The sequence below is a fragment of the Zophobas morio genome, unplaced genomic scaffold, assembly GCF_036711695.1.
Source record: "Zophobas morio isolate AGI-343-1 ecotype UQ-CSIRO unplaced genomic scaffold, CSIRO_AGI_Zmor_V1 ptg000007l, whole genome shotgun sequence".
Classification (NCBI taxonomy): domain Eukaryota; kingdom Metazoa; phylum Arthropoda; class Insecta; order Coleoptera; family Tenebrionidae; genus Zophobas; species Zophobas morio.
Genome location: NW_026972112.1, coordinates 11668598 through 11687262, shown reverse-complemented (window position 1 = coordinate 11687262; position 18665 = coordinate 11668598). Strand labels below are relative to the sequence as shown.

At 30.8% G+C, this 18665-nt stretch overlaps 1 protein-coding gene across 9 annotated transcripts in view; it reads right to left on the bottom strand.

Annotated features, from left to right (window-relative positions):
• The window catches only part of Pde8 (Phosphodiesterase 8), a 70781-nt gene that overhangs the window by 46472 nt on the left and 5644 nt on the right, over positions 1–18665 (bottom strand). For 2 of the 9 annotated variants that reach the window (XM_064049813.1, XM_064049814.1), the window contains exon 2: positions 17658–17810. In XM_064049813.1, the coding sequence (XP_063905883.1) occupies positions 17658–17760 (103 nt within the window). In that variant the 5' untranslated portion in view covers positions 17761–17810. Of the gene's footprint in view, positions 1–1809; positions 2320–17657; positions 17811–18665 lie in introns of those variants that run through there. The other 7 variants (XM_064049816.1, XM_064049818.1, XM_064049819.1 and 4 more) reach the window with 4 other exon arrangements.

Below are 18665 nucleotides of genomic sequence, written 5' to 3'. Positions count from 1 at the left end.
CACAAAATTTGTATTAGGTTATTTGATAAAAACTTGACATTCAGTAAGAGAGAAAGAAATCTTCCATTAATGGGGCAGTTTAAAAATTTCATTTCTGATTTTCATTCTCTTCATTTACTTTCATTTCTGTACACACGAATGGAAAATATTTTTTTTTATTGCAATATTAGTAGCCATCTTCTAAAAAAGCTCAAAAATGGGTCGGTTGAATATTTTATATATAAATGTAGTCAATTTAACAGTTGTTACTGTACTTTCTTTAACGTTTTTTGTTCAGCAATATGTAGGGAAAGGGAGCGATTTGCAATAAATTGACAACAGTTAATTTAAGACATTATAGTAATTATTCTGTATTAAAGCAAGACTGTATTGTAATAAGGGATGTGTGATCTTTAAAATTTTTAAATAAATTATTATCTATAGATACATTTTCCCTGGTTAAGGTATCATTTCGTATTAATAACAAATAATATCAGCTGAATAAACAGAAAAATGTTTCAACAGGTCAGCGAAGCTTTTGAGTGTAGTTTTGTAAACTATTTACGCTTAACGTATAGAAAAAATAAATAGTTCAGTAACTTTAGTTTCAAACTATTTTGTGTCGAAGGAAAAATCAAAATTTTCATGACAGAAACGAGTAGTAAATGTACATGTGATATGTATTTTTAGCACTGTGTATAAAGGCCTCTCATTTATAAAGAACTAAGTGCAAAGATCATGACAATAACAACTGGTGTTAGAAGTCCTTTTTGTCATAAGCATAGAAACAAAACATGTCATCTTCTATTGACAAAAAATGAGTTATATTTTGCTTGTCAATACAAAAGCAATCCATATTTGAATATAATTTTAAACAGATTCGTGAAAACCCTGATGTAAAAATTACAAACAAATGTTAACTTATTTAATGCAAAAACTTGGAACGAAATTTTCTAAAAAAACACATTTTGTTAATTATACAGTGAAAGATTAAAAAATAAGGCCTATATCCAACAGAATTTTATTCAATCAATTTCTAATGATGCAGCTTGGTAGAGATGAATAAGAAAGATTTATCCAAGGGTCATGAAATAGTTTCCAACATAAACTTTTAAGTAAATTAATATTGGTACTATGGTAATATGTAACAGAAAGTCATATTTTGAAGAAATCGTTTAACTATTTTTGTGTTTGTCAAATAGGGGTTCACCCAGTCGCAGATGACATAATAATTCTGAAGTGAATAACAAACACACAAAAATGAACTCCGTCAAAAAAAAAAATTTAAAAAAGAAACGAAACTCCTTAATTTGTTGAGCATTTTTGTAGTTTGTTGCTATAAATAGTTTCCATTGTGTATAACAAACACAAGCAATGTCCTAATTTATTTAGTATGAAGTTTTTGTAAGAATGTACTTTCATCATGAGTGTTATTTTTTCCTACAAGCGCTTCAGTCCATTAAATATTAAATGTTATTATTATTCTTGCAATTATTATTTTTACTTTTAACATTGACAAGTACTTTGGACTGCTTTATAACTGTGCTGGCAATTGACTGTTGTATGACTAAATAATGAAGCCGTATTTAATTTTTTTTAAGAATGATGTTAAAACAGTTTTCTCAATGAATATCTAGATTCTAGCTTCGTTTGTCCTATTACTTAAAGTCTACCGCAAACAGTTAACACTAAATTAATGTGCAATTTAAAATTTCAAGGACTCATTTTTCTATCAGTTAATTATCGTTGCTTACGTTTGTTGAAATTTATATTTTTACAATAAACAAAAACATTAAGTTACTTTTATGTATTCTAAAAAGTAAAATTTACCGCTCAAAGAAATTAGATCTGTATCCAACAGTGTTTATAAAGCGTAGGTGCCCTAGTGTAACAAATACGTATTTCCAGATAAAAATATTCGCACAATAATCTTAAAAATTTGTGGTAATGATTTACTCAAGAATGCGTGCATGAACGTGTGAATTTATATTTTAGCAGAAAATGTGCCCGACGTAAACAACTCATTTGCACTGTCACCATGAGATTTTCCTTCTTGCACTGCCACACTCCGCACATTTAAAATTATTCTAACCACCATCGCACTGGGAGAGCACACTCAAAAATCATCCACTTCCATTGATCAAACACAGCCGCACTGACGCACTTATTACCATAGACGACGCAAATGCATAACTAAATAGATAAGATACCGTTGTCTCCAGCTGACAGAAACGGGGTTTGTCTTGCGATTAGCAGGACGCGTTCAAGCATTGGCGGCGCGACTCTGTTAGCAGGAGAAGTAACAAACCATCGAGGACCGAAACACCTGGTAAACTGCTTTGAGCCGCACTGAGAAAGCATTCGGCGAGTTTTTACCTCCATGTAACAAACAGCGCTCGTTGGTGTGTGTGGCAGTCGGGTGGAAGTCACAACGACCAGACTGTTCTCTGAAGTTGATGTGTGTACGCTTATGAGGCATTGCCGCACAATAGGAAGTAGACCTTGGATTCCTTAATACAGGCAAAAAGTAAATCTACTCCGGTCTATGATACAGCTCAAGGAGGGTGGATATCTTTAGTAACAATGCTTCAGGAAAATCTTGCCTCTTTTCTAGAAAGTTTACGAACACTGAGTACCAAGTGAGTGTAGAATTATTCAACACTGGTCGTCACCAATTTTAAACACGTAGAGGGTCCATAAAACATGGATAAATTCCACAAAAAAAGGAACGCGAGTTAACAGATAGATGCACTCAACAGGTGTACTTTTATATTGTTTACAATTTAAACGAAAAAGTTGTGAATTCGTATAATACAAGCCGAACACAAACAAAAGTACATAATTAAGCCCGAAATTGGCAAAAATACGCAAACGTTTGAAAAGCAGTTTTCAATGGGGTGAAAATGTTAACGAATTTTAGAATCGGTAATTTTTTTCATAGTTATGACTCCATCCTGACAGCAAGTTCAGTATCATAACTGTGTAAGTAACCAAAATGAAACTATTATTTTCCTATAACCCTTTAAATATCCACCAAAACAGACAGTTGAAGGAAATAAAGTGACGTGCCCGCTATGTACTAAAGAAATGAAGTTGTTATCCAAAAAATTCATGGACTCACCTTTATTGTTCAAATGTAGGCAAGGTATAGCTTTTGCCCCTCCTCTCTTGAAAGATAAATTAAATCGCTTGTGAAACTGTTTGTACTTCACAGGCAAGGGAAGTTTCATCCAGATACCTTTTATTCGTTATGGTTTCTCTATTACCAACTAATGGTAGTCGAGGATATTCAACGCTACCTCGTATGAACCTCAAAAGAACTTCAATATTTAAAATAAAACCTCACAGGGTAGAATTTTGCTACTACTAAAAATGAAATTGAGAAAAAATGTCACTATTCATAATTTGAGACTTTGCTCGTTGATAAGAAATGTCAAAAATGTAACAACGGAATATTTGCTTTCATAGATCATTATTCATTAGCGGAACAAGACAACTTGAGATGAAGAGGTGTTATTATTGTCGGTGCCCCAGCTAAAATTCCGTGCCTTTATATCTTGAGAAAGAATACAAATATTGAAATTCTGTACATACCATTGCGTTTAGCTTAAATGGACTTAATTTAGTGTATTGCAGGTGTGACACTTACAACGGCGCCGGCGTAGCGATGCCAAGTTATATTTTTTTTTATATTTGAAATGTATATTTGTTTTTACACATTTTGATAGATCATTAAATTATATCACAATGATGTAAAACACTTACGTGTTAAAACATAAACAATTAAATTAACTTGAAAGTCAAGAGTAGTAATGTAATTGTGTTTGCACATCTATTAATTTATATTATACACAGTTAAAACTAATACAACATATGTATTTTGAAGCATTGTAATCATAATTTGATGATTACATAAATTGCAATTTAATTAGTCTAAAGTTACTTGGATAGATAAATTATAAAATTTAATTCTACGAATTTTATTTTTTATGGGACAGCAGTATGTCAACTACTTTTAGATTATTTACGGTGAAATCAGGGAAATGAAATAAAATAAGTTTATGAAAAGTTGGGGTGGAAGGAAAGAAATAGGAAAATAATGGCAATAATTTACAAAGATTGATAACATCAACAAATTAGAATCTAAATGAGAGACAATAATAATTAATTATTGAAATTTACTATATTCACCTACGCACTTTTTAATAAAATACCGTTGCATCATATAATATACTTACTAATTCTTTTCAGTTGTTAGAGAAAGTCGCCTGGTCCTTACTTCTACTGGATTTGATTTTTCATACTTCAGACTTTGACGCAGGTGGAATCAAAATAATTGAGAACAAGAAATTTTGTTCTACTTCAGAGACAGTTCATACAATATTTTGTTGTGTTATTGTTGCGAATTCTAGCGCAATTGATTTACAAACTTTGGGCTTTTTCTATTTTTAATAACTGCTGATATTCGTCTAGTGAACTATGGAGTTAATTTTTTTAAAAACTGAAGTGGTAGTACCACTGTTTTTCATTAAATTAACCTGCCAGTTTGATAGCTTAATAAAAAGAAATATATATGTTTATAACCGTTAATGCGTAATTTAGGTTGAAAAAAAAAAACAGCGGCGCGAAATAGCATTTGAATAATTTGAATTTGAAAAAAAATTCAATCAAGAAAATCGTTAAACATAGGCAACCATGTACAAGTTTAGTGCTTTTTGGGTAGTTGGTAGCTCTTCTAGGGAATTTCTGTTGAGAGGGTTGGTAGAAGTTAATTTGGTAGCTAGAGGGTGAGTTAGCTAGGAGGCTTCCACGGTCGGAATCAATACGTGATCGTTTTCCGGGTTGAAACCGTGTTAATTGAGTTTTTGGGCTCAACGTTTCGCACACTTTCGTAAGTGGCATCTTCAGGAGCAGGGTTAAGAATAAAGCAAAAGAGCACGGTAACTAAGTATGTCAACCATACCAGAGGCGAAACTCTTTTGGCGAAACGTTGAGCCCAAAAACTCAATTAACACGGTTCCAACCCAGAAAACGATCATGTATAGCTAGGTTAAGTTTTTCCAAGCGGAAATATGCGAATTTTCGACCGACGCCAACACGTGGTGTAAATTTGTTTTATCGCTTGTAAGTTCGCAGTTCATGTCAGGATTTTAATCGTTAACTGGTTCTAACACAATTTAACAGTCAGGAGATTATTTAGATACAGCACTTGCTAGGAGATTTGATGAGATTTACTTAGTCAGGACTCATCTTTTGTTTATCAGATTATATATAAGGTTTCTGGATGCTTATACTTAAGTGTTACATTATGACACTTCTTAATTCCTCATACAAGATTGCTAATAGTTCATTTACGGCAGTTAAAGTAACCTAACGTAGTCCCACTTTGGGAAAAGTACCGTGCAAAGTGCGGTAGAATGTATAATATCTTGGACTGAGGTACGGGGGGATTAATAATTTCTCCCCTTAGGCAGTTATTATCGTCATATCATCATCACATCATTGAGACATATTTTCTCGCAACGTGGAAAATTACATCACCGAGAAGCTTTTCTCGCAACGCCGGATGCATTTTGTGTTTATTTCTCATATGATAAGCTGGGGACAGTCCACGATATAAACTCTCATAGCTAATGGTCTTAAGTAACCAGTCACTTAGATCAAGGCATCATTTATTTAACATAATGTGAATTCTTTGTTTGAATCGTTGATAAAGTGTGGCATAATTTAACATCAGGTGCATTAAAGAATTTATCTGATGTTAAATTATGCCAACAAAGGTTCTCGCAGCGGCCATGTTGAAAGAGTATTTTCAAAACGAGCACATGTTTGAGTTGTAAAATCTCGTTGAATAAATTAACAACATTGTTTATTTAGACCATTATTTGCGCAGCGCCATAAGGTTGATCGACTTTCTGGGAGACATATTTTGACGCATTTTTTTTGTACGACGCATTCGTCCGACGCCATTTTGAACCTCCAGATTACCTGCTATGTTTTTTTTGTGTTTTAATAACTCGAATGGACATAAAATATGAACCTCATGTAATTTTTGTAGCTTTGCAATTTTTTACCTCAGGCAGTTTTTAACTATCTCACAACTTTCGCCTCAGTAATTTTCTTTGTTGTATAATTTAAATTGAGCGTAAATTTTCATGCTCTGCAATTTCTATCCTAACGTAACTTTTTATCTGCACAAGTTATATTTCACACCAGATCTTTTTTGTTGTATAAATCTTTGCTAGTTTTTTTCATGTAAATATTTTATTGATTAATGTATCCATCATATAAATTGTCTGATGTCCACTCTTAATCTCAGATGATAATTCTTTGCTATTTAAAATTTCACGAGATTGTATGGCGAATTTGAATGTTGTTTATTGCTCTTTCTGACTCTTAAACACTTGTTCAGTTGTCTTTTACATCAGAATGATAGAAAGTGAACATTTCAATGTAATTGAGGTAAATAACACAGAAACCTGTGGCGGAAGCGGAGTGCGCGGTTCTTTGTCGAGCTGGCGGTCGCGCCATCTGCACAAAAGACGCAGACCTAGAATAGAAGTCAAGGGAGCGGTCGGGATGACGTGACACAGAACGTAGGTTCCATTTTGTCAGACGATCACAGCCAAGGCCAAATTTTTGAATTTTTGAAATTTTTGGTGGGGTTTCAATTTTTTTTCACATGTCAATTTAAGGTTGGATGTGTGTATTTATCACAGTGTAAATGTTACTATGAATTTACAAGTTCAATGGAGCTGTGTTTGTGAATTTTTTATGTAATTTCAACTCACCAACGTCATACTATTTTTGTTTACAGCCTTGAAAATGTTTAAAGTATTAAACGAAACTTTGGCAAAATATTATTTTTGGCCTAGTGTCGTAAGTCCTGTCCTTGACAACAAACTGAATAATTTAAAAAAATGCTTGAAAATTTGAAACAGAACATAAAATTTCTACGTATTATATTATATATAAGTCATAATCGAAATTAAGTCAAGCAAGTAAACGATTAAGGTCTTACACTTTAACGAAAAATTAGAAAAATTTCGCCCATCATTTCCCATAATCTCAAAAACGAAAAGCTGTAACAGCGCAAAAAAGTAGTCTCCCGTTTCTGTATGTCTGTCGGTCTGTCTGTATCCATTTTTATTAGACACGTAATTTCCCAAACTGCTGACCTGATCGTTGTCAAATTTTGTATGTATATTAGAAATATCATGTATATGGTTAAATGATAACCACAATTTGGTTAATCATCCCCACCAACAATTTAATGACGTCAATTCAATGAATGTTATTCTAAAATGATTTGAATGTTTCACAAAAATATTTTCATATACTTGTAGTGTACCAATCCACTTTCAGATTTTTCGCTAAACGTACAAATTTTCGCAAAAACATTTGTAAGTTATAATAACGTTTTATTCCCGACATGGTTAGTACGTCTCCGTGGTGCAGTGGGTGTACCGAAGACATTGGTGACCTGCGCAATCGATTGTGGTTCGTTCGATGCCAAACTTGGCCCTTTTCTTTTTTTTTTCTTGCATTGGTATAACGCTGTGACTACTTTTATTTTATGCTGTGACTAGAATTATCTATGTTGATGACGTCATTACAAATTTTTTATTGGTCAAATTGAGAACGAGTCACCCCATGTTCTCGAAAATTTTTGTATTTATGTAATAATGGTGAAATAAGAATTACAATATTCAGAACATTTTGTTCGATTGTGGTTTAATTAATAATTTTAGTCCTGTTTTAAGAAGACAAATTTATTCAAATTAAACTAATTTCTACGTGACATTCTTTCGATGTATAAACATAAATAAACACTTGAGCTTCAGATTGCTAAAAAAATTAACGCCTAATCACTACCTTTGCACAACTTGAACTTGCTTATTCATCCTATGTTACACATTTACTGACATTTTATGACCATAAAGGGTTTGAATTGTTTAAAACATAGAAAAGAGTTGAAATTAATTTTTGTGAATGACTTGTTGTAGTTTTCAGTTCAATGTAGTACTCATCTGACCATTTCTACGTTTTACAGTAATATTTTATTTCACAACTTTTGGTTCCTTTGTATCTGTCGCCTCTGTTATTCTCTTTTAATGCTTAAATGTAGGTAATAGCTAAAGTTTTGTCAGATTAAATGTACGCCATTGTTTCCGTTGCTAAATTTTATCTGCAACTTTTAGGAATCGTTCAGATAAAGTCGCAGACAAAGTGAATTCTCAACAATAGCCTATACTTAATTTGTCAAAATAGAATGGCATAAAAGACAGAACAAACGAATCGAAAACTATTTTTTTAAATTATCCTAAACCGTACAAATAATCAACAACCTCAGGTATGACAAACAATACATCAATGGAAATCTGCATTACTAGAATCTTTAAAATCTAGTTTTTGTAGGTTTCAAAAATTCCGTGCTTAACATAATGTGCCCAACGTCGTACAATTAATAAAAACAAATTTTCTTCACAAACCAATAATATTAAGTATTATAAAAATTCAAAAGAATAACGAAAGCCTATAAAAGGTAACATATATTCTATAAACTATGGAAAACAAATATTTCGGAAATTGTATATGTGTATAGAAAAGAGGTCAAATTTGCTTAGGTTATTACGTTCTGAAGGAGATTAAAGTTGGACCTCAGGTGGTAACTAATAATAAGGCTATCGGAAGGAACAAAATAATAATATTAACTACCTATTGTTAATATAATAATTGTCATTCACCACTGTCACTCATGGTGTAGAAGACGTCAGTCACACACGCGTGACAAGCACAAGTAACTAACAAAAAGTGGTGCTAATAATAATGGGTGGCAAACAGAGCTTAGCGACAAATATACACCATTTAGATCAAAATTTTCAGACAATTCGTATATGATAAACTACACACCGGCGTGGGGTTAGCCATAATTCAGTGTAGTAAGAACTTAGATTAACACCATAGTGTCAGTTACACGTCAAATGCATACTCAAGTTATACTGAAATCTGTTACTTTTGTCATTTTTTGGAACTTAAATGTGACTGCTAGAGCTTCAAAATGTTGACAATTAAGTATAGGTTGTAACTTTACTTTGTTTTTGAAAAAACGTACTAGATTTAGTTTAAGAATAAACAACTGGGGATAATTCACTAACAAATGTAACATTACTTGTCAATAAACTAGATCATGAAATCTAGGTTGACAATAAAAACAAAATCATTTAATATCAGTCAGTTTATTGTTTGATTCCTAAATCTAGACTTTAAAAACTAATTATTATTATTACATTGCTAATAATGTAAAATTTATAACGTAAAAATCAAGATACGTTTTGTTTTAAACTCCAATCTGCAATACTTTTTTGAGTTAATCATAAACAACTACTCCGATCAAAAAGTAATTACGTTTTTAAAGAAGTAGAAACTTTCTAACAGGTAAGTATTTAATTTATTTGTTTTATTTTGTTTATGTGCTGATAGTGTTCCACTTCGAATCAGTAAAGTAGCCACATCCACAACAAGTCAGAGAATATGCAAAAAAAAACTGTAACATTCTCGTAAAATAGTGTGGTAATCGACGAAAACTAGAAACATCACATTAAGAACTAGTTATCACAAAATTACAACACAGTTTGAAATTTTTATGTAATTTATTGTCGTTTAAATGGGCAATTTAGATAGGTAAATGGTACCTCCATGAGTTTAGTTCAATTCATTAATCATGCTTATAATAAAATTTCGATTCATTAATATTTACTTGGAGGTTATTATAAAGCACACGAAAATTATTACTTATTTCAAAATTACCAGTTTTAATTAAAACAAACGACCAAAAAATTAACGGTAACTACTATTTACAGCGGCAACACGAATTCAAGTAAATTTACATTTTATATTCTAAAAAAAAACTTAATCGTGACTGGAAGATATTGTAATACCAATTTTCAAGGCAGTAGATTATTCAAGAAGAATTTATCCTCCCGGCGATAGTAAACGATTTCACTTCGAATGGACAAAATTACATCAACTGTCATAAAATGCTAAACGTTCACGTTTAATAAAATCAAGCAAATTCTAACACTTATCAGTAAAACCTTGACTATTCCAAAAACGACGAGTTTAATTAATATTTGTAAAATCACGTAACAACAATTTAACAAGCAACCAGTTTGCTGATCAAAACCGCTCAGAATATCATGATTTTTAATTGAGTGGTTTAGTTATTTTCAAGTGGTGCAACAAAGACACCTTAAAGAATCAATCTATACTAAAGTGGTATTTGTTAGCTTAAATTTTAATAAGTATATCGTAGGCACTTCACATCGTCGAGTGATTTTTACTTGATATTATTTATAATCATTTAAGATACATGATTTGCAATATAATGAGTTAAGTCATTGCTACAGAATTGTTTCATTTTTTGTACTCATCTGTTAGTCTCCAGTTCTTCGGACTTTGTGTAGAAGTAACTCGTTAATGCACTCATAAAGACACAGTGGGCGTACATATATTTAGAAAACCCATCAAGAAGATTACATATAATTGAAGTGAATATATAAGTAAGTAGTATAATTTTTCGGCTTTTGAACGATGTAGTAAAAAAGCTAAAAGAAAGAGAAAGGCGATGGTATTAAATCTCCGGGAAAATTTTTAATTGTTGCCACATCCTCCATCTAATATCACGTAATAAAAAGTCCTGAATTATTTCTCGCATAATTTATACATGTACATTACAGAAAAATAATGGCAACACTGGTGTTAAAATTTAATAGCTCACCTAAATAAAAGGTTGATCATAAATTTTTAATGGATATTTTATGTACATAGATCCCATTTTATGTAACACTATTAAGAAATATTGAAATCATGTGATTCAAGTTTTAATTTTATTAAAAAAATTTGCAAAAGCAATTTCATTTTTCGATTAGGTGTCAGCTATCTGTTGATTGCTATCTGAATGAATACGATGAACTCGTTCTAGGGTAACGAGATTTTAATTACATTCGCTGGTAACATACATGTGAAGAGTATACATTGAAATATAGGAAATATTCTTTGCTGCGTACTTTAACATTATGTAATGTAATTTGTCGTAAGCATGTCTTACTTAACTGAATCCTGCACAATAATTTTTTTTTTTTTTGTATTATTAACAAGACAATTACCACAAATCCAAGGCAGTGCGAGCAGCACACGTGCTTCCATCGCTCAAATGCAATCACAATTTAGGCATTTCGTTAAATTGAACCAAACTAACAAAACATTAAAATTTATAGTTAGACATGTTCATATATTTCCAATAGCCACAATAAAAAACAACAAAGAACAATTTATCATTAACTACTGGCATTGCTATAAACAAATTTAATGTTCGTAGTTTTACAACAAAATACATATATCGATTTTATGTACGAATAATAATTTACTGCCTGATAAAGTAACGACCAATTTAAGATATTAGTTTCTGATTTAAAAATTTCAAATTTAATTATGCAATTAGGTACGTAATTTACTCATTGTCGTTATACAACTGGTTTCACGTTTTCGATGTAAGTATATTCCAAAGGAGCAACTAACTATATTATATACCTAAGAAACTTATTAACACAAAAAATTATATGTATTATCAACATGTCACGATCTTTAAAATATTGCCTGATACAATACTCAAAGTGAAACGCTTTTAGTGTTATCCTGTTTAAGTGATATGGCATTTGCAATAATTTCAAAATACGAAATTTTCTTTGATAACACTAGTTTACAAGGTTTTATATCCAAAAACAAAAATAGATGAATCTAAAGGATTTGGGTTCGAGAAATTCAAATCTGAAAGCAGAAAAAATCCATCACGTCAGGTTTTTGAGATATTTATATAAACATACCCCGGATTTTTTTTCTTTTATACAACTCTTATAACTTTTTTATTTTTAAATATATATGAACATATAGTTCTTTAAGCAAATTTGTAACATTTTAAAAGACCATTTAGGTAAATAAATAACATGAGTGTCAATTTTTCAAGCTACTAGATTGTCTTCAATGTGTTATTTAAAATTTTTCAAGTATTGATTTTAGAATAATTGGTTGCTTTTGACTTATCAACGGGAAGTGATAATAAAAATGTGAGGTTGACCTCACAAAGATCTTTTAAAATGATACAAATTAGCTCAAAGAAATACAGGTTTATCTATAAGAATAAAGAAGTTACAGGGGTTGTATCAAATAAAAGCAACACCCAGTATATATTATAAACATTATGACTGAAAATTAAAAATGGTTAACACTGACGTTCTTTTATTGGCAGTACTGTCAGTTTCCCTTATAATAGACCAACAGTAACACATTTTCGTCCCAAAAACCTTTATACCTTCATTTTAAGCATATTTGAACAGGTCTTCCCGCTTTAGGTACTATAATTTTACCACAAATGTAACAAAACTGATTTGCACTTACTTTCCACGATCTCGAAGACATTTTTTATGCGACAATTGTGCATTAACATGAATCAGTTTAACACAAACGTGAAGCTAAAGCAAAGTTCATTATTTTGGATTTATGAAAAAACCTGACGTGATAAGGATTATCCGTTTTTGGATTTGTTGTCAGTAAGTAATTTAGAAGTAAAAAATATTTTTTTTATTTTTGGATACGAAAAAAAGTTTAAATTTGTAAACTAGTGTAATTAAAGTAGAGCTACAACGGTGTGGAACTGATTCATAACCCAGCAGACAGACAAATAAGAAGACAGACAGACGGCAACGAGAGACCTATTGTTTCGTGCTCTAAAAAACATGAAAGTAGCCATTAGGCGGAAGATTCCTAATGATGGTGGGTATCGAAACACGTTACCTCGCTTGTTAATTTCTGTGGTGTCGACTTGATTTATCTGTCATTTTTATATAACTATGTTAGACAGAAGTCAAATGAAAATTGATTTGTTGTAATTTAAAATGAGATAAATTGTGTAATTTATTCATAATAGAAAATCGTGATTCGCAGATGGAAATATGCACATCGTAATCTATCACCAGGAAAGTGTATTCTAGATTAACTGGTAACAGATATTTCCAAGAGAATAAAAAAACAGTAGTGCTGACGATCAATGAATAATAGTGGTATAAAGATAGGTGTGGTAGAGCAAATGGTGACGACATACTGCAAAGGTACGTTAATTACATATCTATACCTAAATAACAGCTCCAGGTGCTTTGGACCACACATTGATATACTGAATTATGCCATCAGTAGGTTATTAAATTTCTCTGCTTTATTATTATGATTTCGCAATAATTCATGATACTGTGAGTTCGTGATCCGTTGCCTAGTTAGTGTCACAACAACAAATAAAGAGATTTGTGAAAAAAAAAGACATAGATGTCACTTTCGCTTGATTATTTAGGTAACTAAAATAGTTACCTTTGATAATTAAAGCTATAACCAAACATGGACTAAAGGACCAGATTGTTGTATTAAAGTTAAATAGGTTAATTAGTCGAATATTTTGCTGCATGTTTCTCTTTATTTGGTAATGTGCTTCTATAATTACTATGATTACACATGTCTCAAGTATGAATGTAATAATACAAAATTATTTACAAATATATTTTAATTGAATTTCATTAATTTCGTATGGATGCGTTCACTTGTACATACAGCCATAAATCAGTCTTAAATTAATTTCTACTTGATATACAAGCTATATTTATTTATTCCTAGTGATATTAATTTAATTGGATAAATGAATTTAGTGTTGTTTAATTATCTCGTACAACATGTATGTAAGTTCCAATTAATTAGGGTAACAGATGCCAATAATTACATGTTGAAGAACAACCATTAGCAGCGGCACTATATAGATTTTTCTTGTCCTCGTTTATGTGCACTATGATTTATGTTTAATTATTGTTTATTGCTAACATATTAAATGTCAGGCCTTTTAATAATTTATCGCCCGGATTCGACTTCTAACAAGAGGCGAATATTTCGGTACATTTAAATATTACGACATTTTATTGCATTGGGTAGTTTATTAGATGACGCGATAATTTTTGACATTTCATTGAAACCAATATCTCTGTACTGTTTATATTGGAATTAGCTAATATCGTATTATAATCTAGTTTTACACTTAACTGTCGTATTTGCTTACATAAACTTTAGTAAAACATCTATAGAAACGTGTAAGTTGTTTTTTCCTTGAAATATAAGGAATTGACAGTTTTAAATTAACTATATATTTTTTAAGATACATTCAACTATAAATAAAAACGTTGATTTAACTTTAATCAATATTTTTTATTTCTTGGTTTATTACAAACCTCTTTTGGATAGAGTACTCAATTTTATAAAGAAACGAAGATATAATTACTGAAGTATGTTCAAAAGTAGAATGCTACCTATATGTTTAGTTTATTTTAAAAACAATAAATAACAAATTCAAAAATATGTAGAATTTAAAGTAGAAGCCATATTGTAATTAATATTGCATTTCAGCTCTTTCAATATCGAAGCACTTACAGTTGACGTAATAATTTTATTGGTAACTTTTGTCAATTTAAAACCATTTTATCCAAATTTTTATATTTTTAACACTTGAAGAAGTAGTTGAAAATGTGACATTACTATATATTGATGAATTTCCCGTACCAGTCAAGTAATAAACTAAATTGCAAGCATCAGTATATATGAAAAGTGGAAAGTAGCATTCCAGCCTTATCAACGATAGGTATGTGTACATACATACCATAGATATTGCACATTGTACTATTAGGATTTTTAAATTAAACTGGGGACGTTTCTAAGAATTTGTAAATTATAACCAGTAGGGTGTTGAGATATTATACATTTTTGACAGCTGATAATAAACACAGCTTGATACTTTTGTAAACAAGTTTTCAAATTATAATTTCAATTTGTTCTGTATTTTTGGTATTAGATTCAAGGAGCAAGTATTTTATAATCTACGTATCTACCATAAGAGCATCCCACACAACTTTATGAGAAATTACTGGTTTTAAAAAGTGAATGGTGGCACGAATATAGTGACCAGTTTGCATAATTGAATTACAAACTTTATGCAAAGTGTGCACCTTGGATATACCATAAAGGCTTGACCACGGTCGTGTCAAGGTTCCACATGTAAATATTACACCTATTCTTACCATCACCTGTCACATCGTTTTGAAGATTATTTTTTTTATTAAATGCGGTAAAAAGCGATTTCGCTAAACCTTAATGTAAAAATATGAGTTTCAAGTAGCAAAATAGTGTATCACAATATTTTTAGAAAGGATGATTTATGAAAGAAAACGTATTTTGTAACTGACTAAACGATTAATTAATCATTTCAAATAAGTCATAAATTTTTATTTTTTTAAACGTATACGAGCGCATATTACGTTCAATAATTCTCGATATACACTTTCACTCCTTCAAAATTTAATTGCACGAAGAATATCAGCATTTCGGTAGATAACACACCTCTGCTATATGACTTACAACATCTATATTAATAATCCATACGTCACATTATTATTAAAAGTAGCACTTTCGAGACCCATTTAGGTAATAAAAAAATTTAACATAAAAATAGGAGTTGATGAATTTTTAGCTCATTATGAGATGATTTTAATGGGAAAAACGTAGTAAGTATTTTAATTACGTAAATTAAAATAGAAAAACTATAACTCTGTTTTATTTTCATTCATAAATATGGTTATTATTGAACCATATTTTTAGATTATTACTCCTATTTGAGTGTCCAATGTTCACTTGTAAACCGCTTAGGTATGTTTTTATAATTGTAAACTAAATTCGTGTCATCTGCGTACGCAATTAAAATTTCATTTTTATAAATGCTTTTATGTAAGTCATAACTTAAAATTAGAACAAAGAATGTAGAATGGTGGCGAACGCCATAATCGATATCCTGGATATTCAGTGATTTCACCATTTCATATTACTATTATCCCTAATAACCACAATGTTCAAATTTTTTCATAACACATACGTACATTGTAATCTACTGATTCAAAAGTGTTGTCATATAAATTTGCCCCACCAAAATCTCGATTTTCAAATGTTCTATAATCGTCTCGTACATGACCTTCCCATTCTGTTGATAAATCGCCTTTTTTATATACTGGAGTTATTGACGGTATTTAAAGCACAAAAGATATATTCCATGCCGAAAACAAGAATTTATAGGTACTGCAAGTTTATCAGGACCAATAAGTTTAAGTAAATTATTGCTCATGTTGTAAGCGTCATTACAACTTGAGTTTTTTAAACTGGGGATATAATTTAGCACTTTTTTATGTTGACTAGTTTTAAATATATGTTGTTTACTATGCGTGGCATTTTATTTAAACTTTCTTCATAACCTATATGTATTATCGCTAACAGAATGGACATTCTGTGGTCAGATTCGGTAAAGAAGACTGCAAAATTAATAACACAATTTCCGAAACGTATTATTAACTTTTTGAGTCAAAAATAGCTTTATTGCATATTAAGATTAGAAATAATTATAGTCATTTTTGTCATTACTCATTAGTACTACATTTTTCAGTAGATTGCTGTACCATTGCTTTCAGAAAAAGATTAATGACAGTGTCGAGAGCGGTATACTGTAATTAAGACAGTGTGTTTTTTAATCAATCAGTGCCACAAAATTCCCCAACAAGTTCTGTGAATATTTCAATAATGTGAGCAGCTTTGGATTCAGTACCTGACATAAATACAGATACCGCCGTGACTTTTTCAGATTCCGAATAACAAGTTGCAATTACGCCTATTTTTTTTTAATACACCATGTACATTGATATAAAAATATTTACATATACATCGTTAAATTTTTTGTCACCGAGAAAATATTTCGTAGTTAGAAATTGTAATTCTTCTCCCGCAAAACTTGAATTTCTGCACTAGCATTTCCGCACAGCAATTCCGTTTTTTTACAGTTGCCCCATTAATTCTGTATGAGCTCCGATCTTGAAAGACTTACTTGGAAAGGCTATAATTTTGAACTTATGTCCAGGATATTTTCTTTTCAAGCAGCTGTTTACTCAGTTACACGTAAATCCAGTTTAAATACAATAAATTATAAAGAAAACAACGAGGAACTTCACCTTTTTTACAACGTAATATTTATGCCGCGTTAGTTATAATAAACTATGACAAATTAAATTAAGTTACTACCTACCTACAATTTGCTTCACAAACTCAAGTGATTTATATATAGAAATATTTGCCTAGAACCATAATAAGACAAGCTGGAAAAATTAGTAGGTAATCCACATGTACAGTGTTCTAAACGATGATGTATTCAAACAACTTAAATAAAATAACTAATACACAGGATGTGTTAAATGCTACTGAACAATGGAAAACAGTTACACATCAGGAGGTGTCTCAAAAATTGTCAAGCAGCTACTTATACTGGGAAATGTTCATATTAATTGCCATGTATCATTTAGGAATCGGAATATCAAACCACTTTCCAAATACTGTATGTTTTTCGTTTCTTATTTCTATTCGTATGATAATGACAATACTTAATATTAACATATAAGGACTTAAAGAATTGTGTTGAACTGTCAATGCAATACACGTACATCAGTAAACATCAAAAAGGTGTCACAATAATTTATTGTGTTCCACTAAGAGTGACTAACCTTTCTTTTTGGATTGCGTAGTAGTTCTCTTGATGTTTTTCTCGTGGTTAGCCGTGCTGTCCCTGTGGATGTGCTCCAACAGTACACTAGGGGAGCAGCCCATGCCACCTAAACACTAACACACGCTTTACAACATCCTTGGTCGCCCTACTTCTGAAAATAAATACCATTTATTAATTACTTACAGTCTTTAAGAATTAATGCATATTATTAACAAAGTTTATCATATTGTCTACATTGTTGATGTATGGAAAGTAATACTTGGATCAGTAGAGGATGTTGAGGGATTCTTAACACAAGCTTAAATATAGGCTCAAATATAGGAATATTCTTGAAAATTACAAGTCGATTCGTATCTATAATATCACCGCTATCTTAGTTTTGAAGTGCAGCCTGCATCCTTACATGAAAATGAGTACTTCATGCCAGAATGAATTTTCAAAAAGCCACTTAAAAAAAATTAGTGCTAATTACTAAAAGACACTATTTGAGGATGTATATTTCAACAGATTTTTTTTCATCATTCTTTTGAGATATGTGCAATCAATTTTGGGTGGATGGAGAGTCACTATCAATATTGATATTATGTTATTTCCAGGACATTATTAGTGTCTTCTTGGAGTTTTAAAGAGGTTTGGTAAGTATGTCGTTTCTGACATAATGTGTAAAATTTATTTATAAAATATTAATTCTTGCAGAAAACCCCGAATACTTGAAAATTTAACAACGGAGAAGAGTGAAATATGCTAACAATACCAGTTAATTTTTGATTGATGTAATTGTATTAATTTGTATGCTTTCAGTAAATCACAAAAAATTATTTTATTGTAATGCTAGAAATACACTTATTTTATTTCTAATGGATAACATAAAACGTTTCCTTCATTATTTTTCACCGGAATTCTTGTAAACAATTTTAAAAATAAAATCTTTTGGTGTGTGAGAAACTACAAACAAACGTTGTAATTCGTGATTTGTTTGTATGAGAATGCTGTAAATTCAAACGTG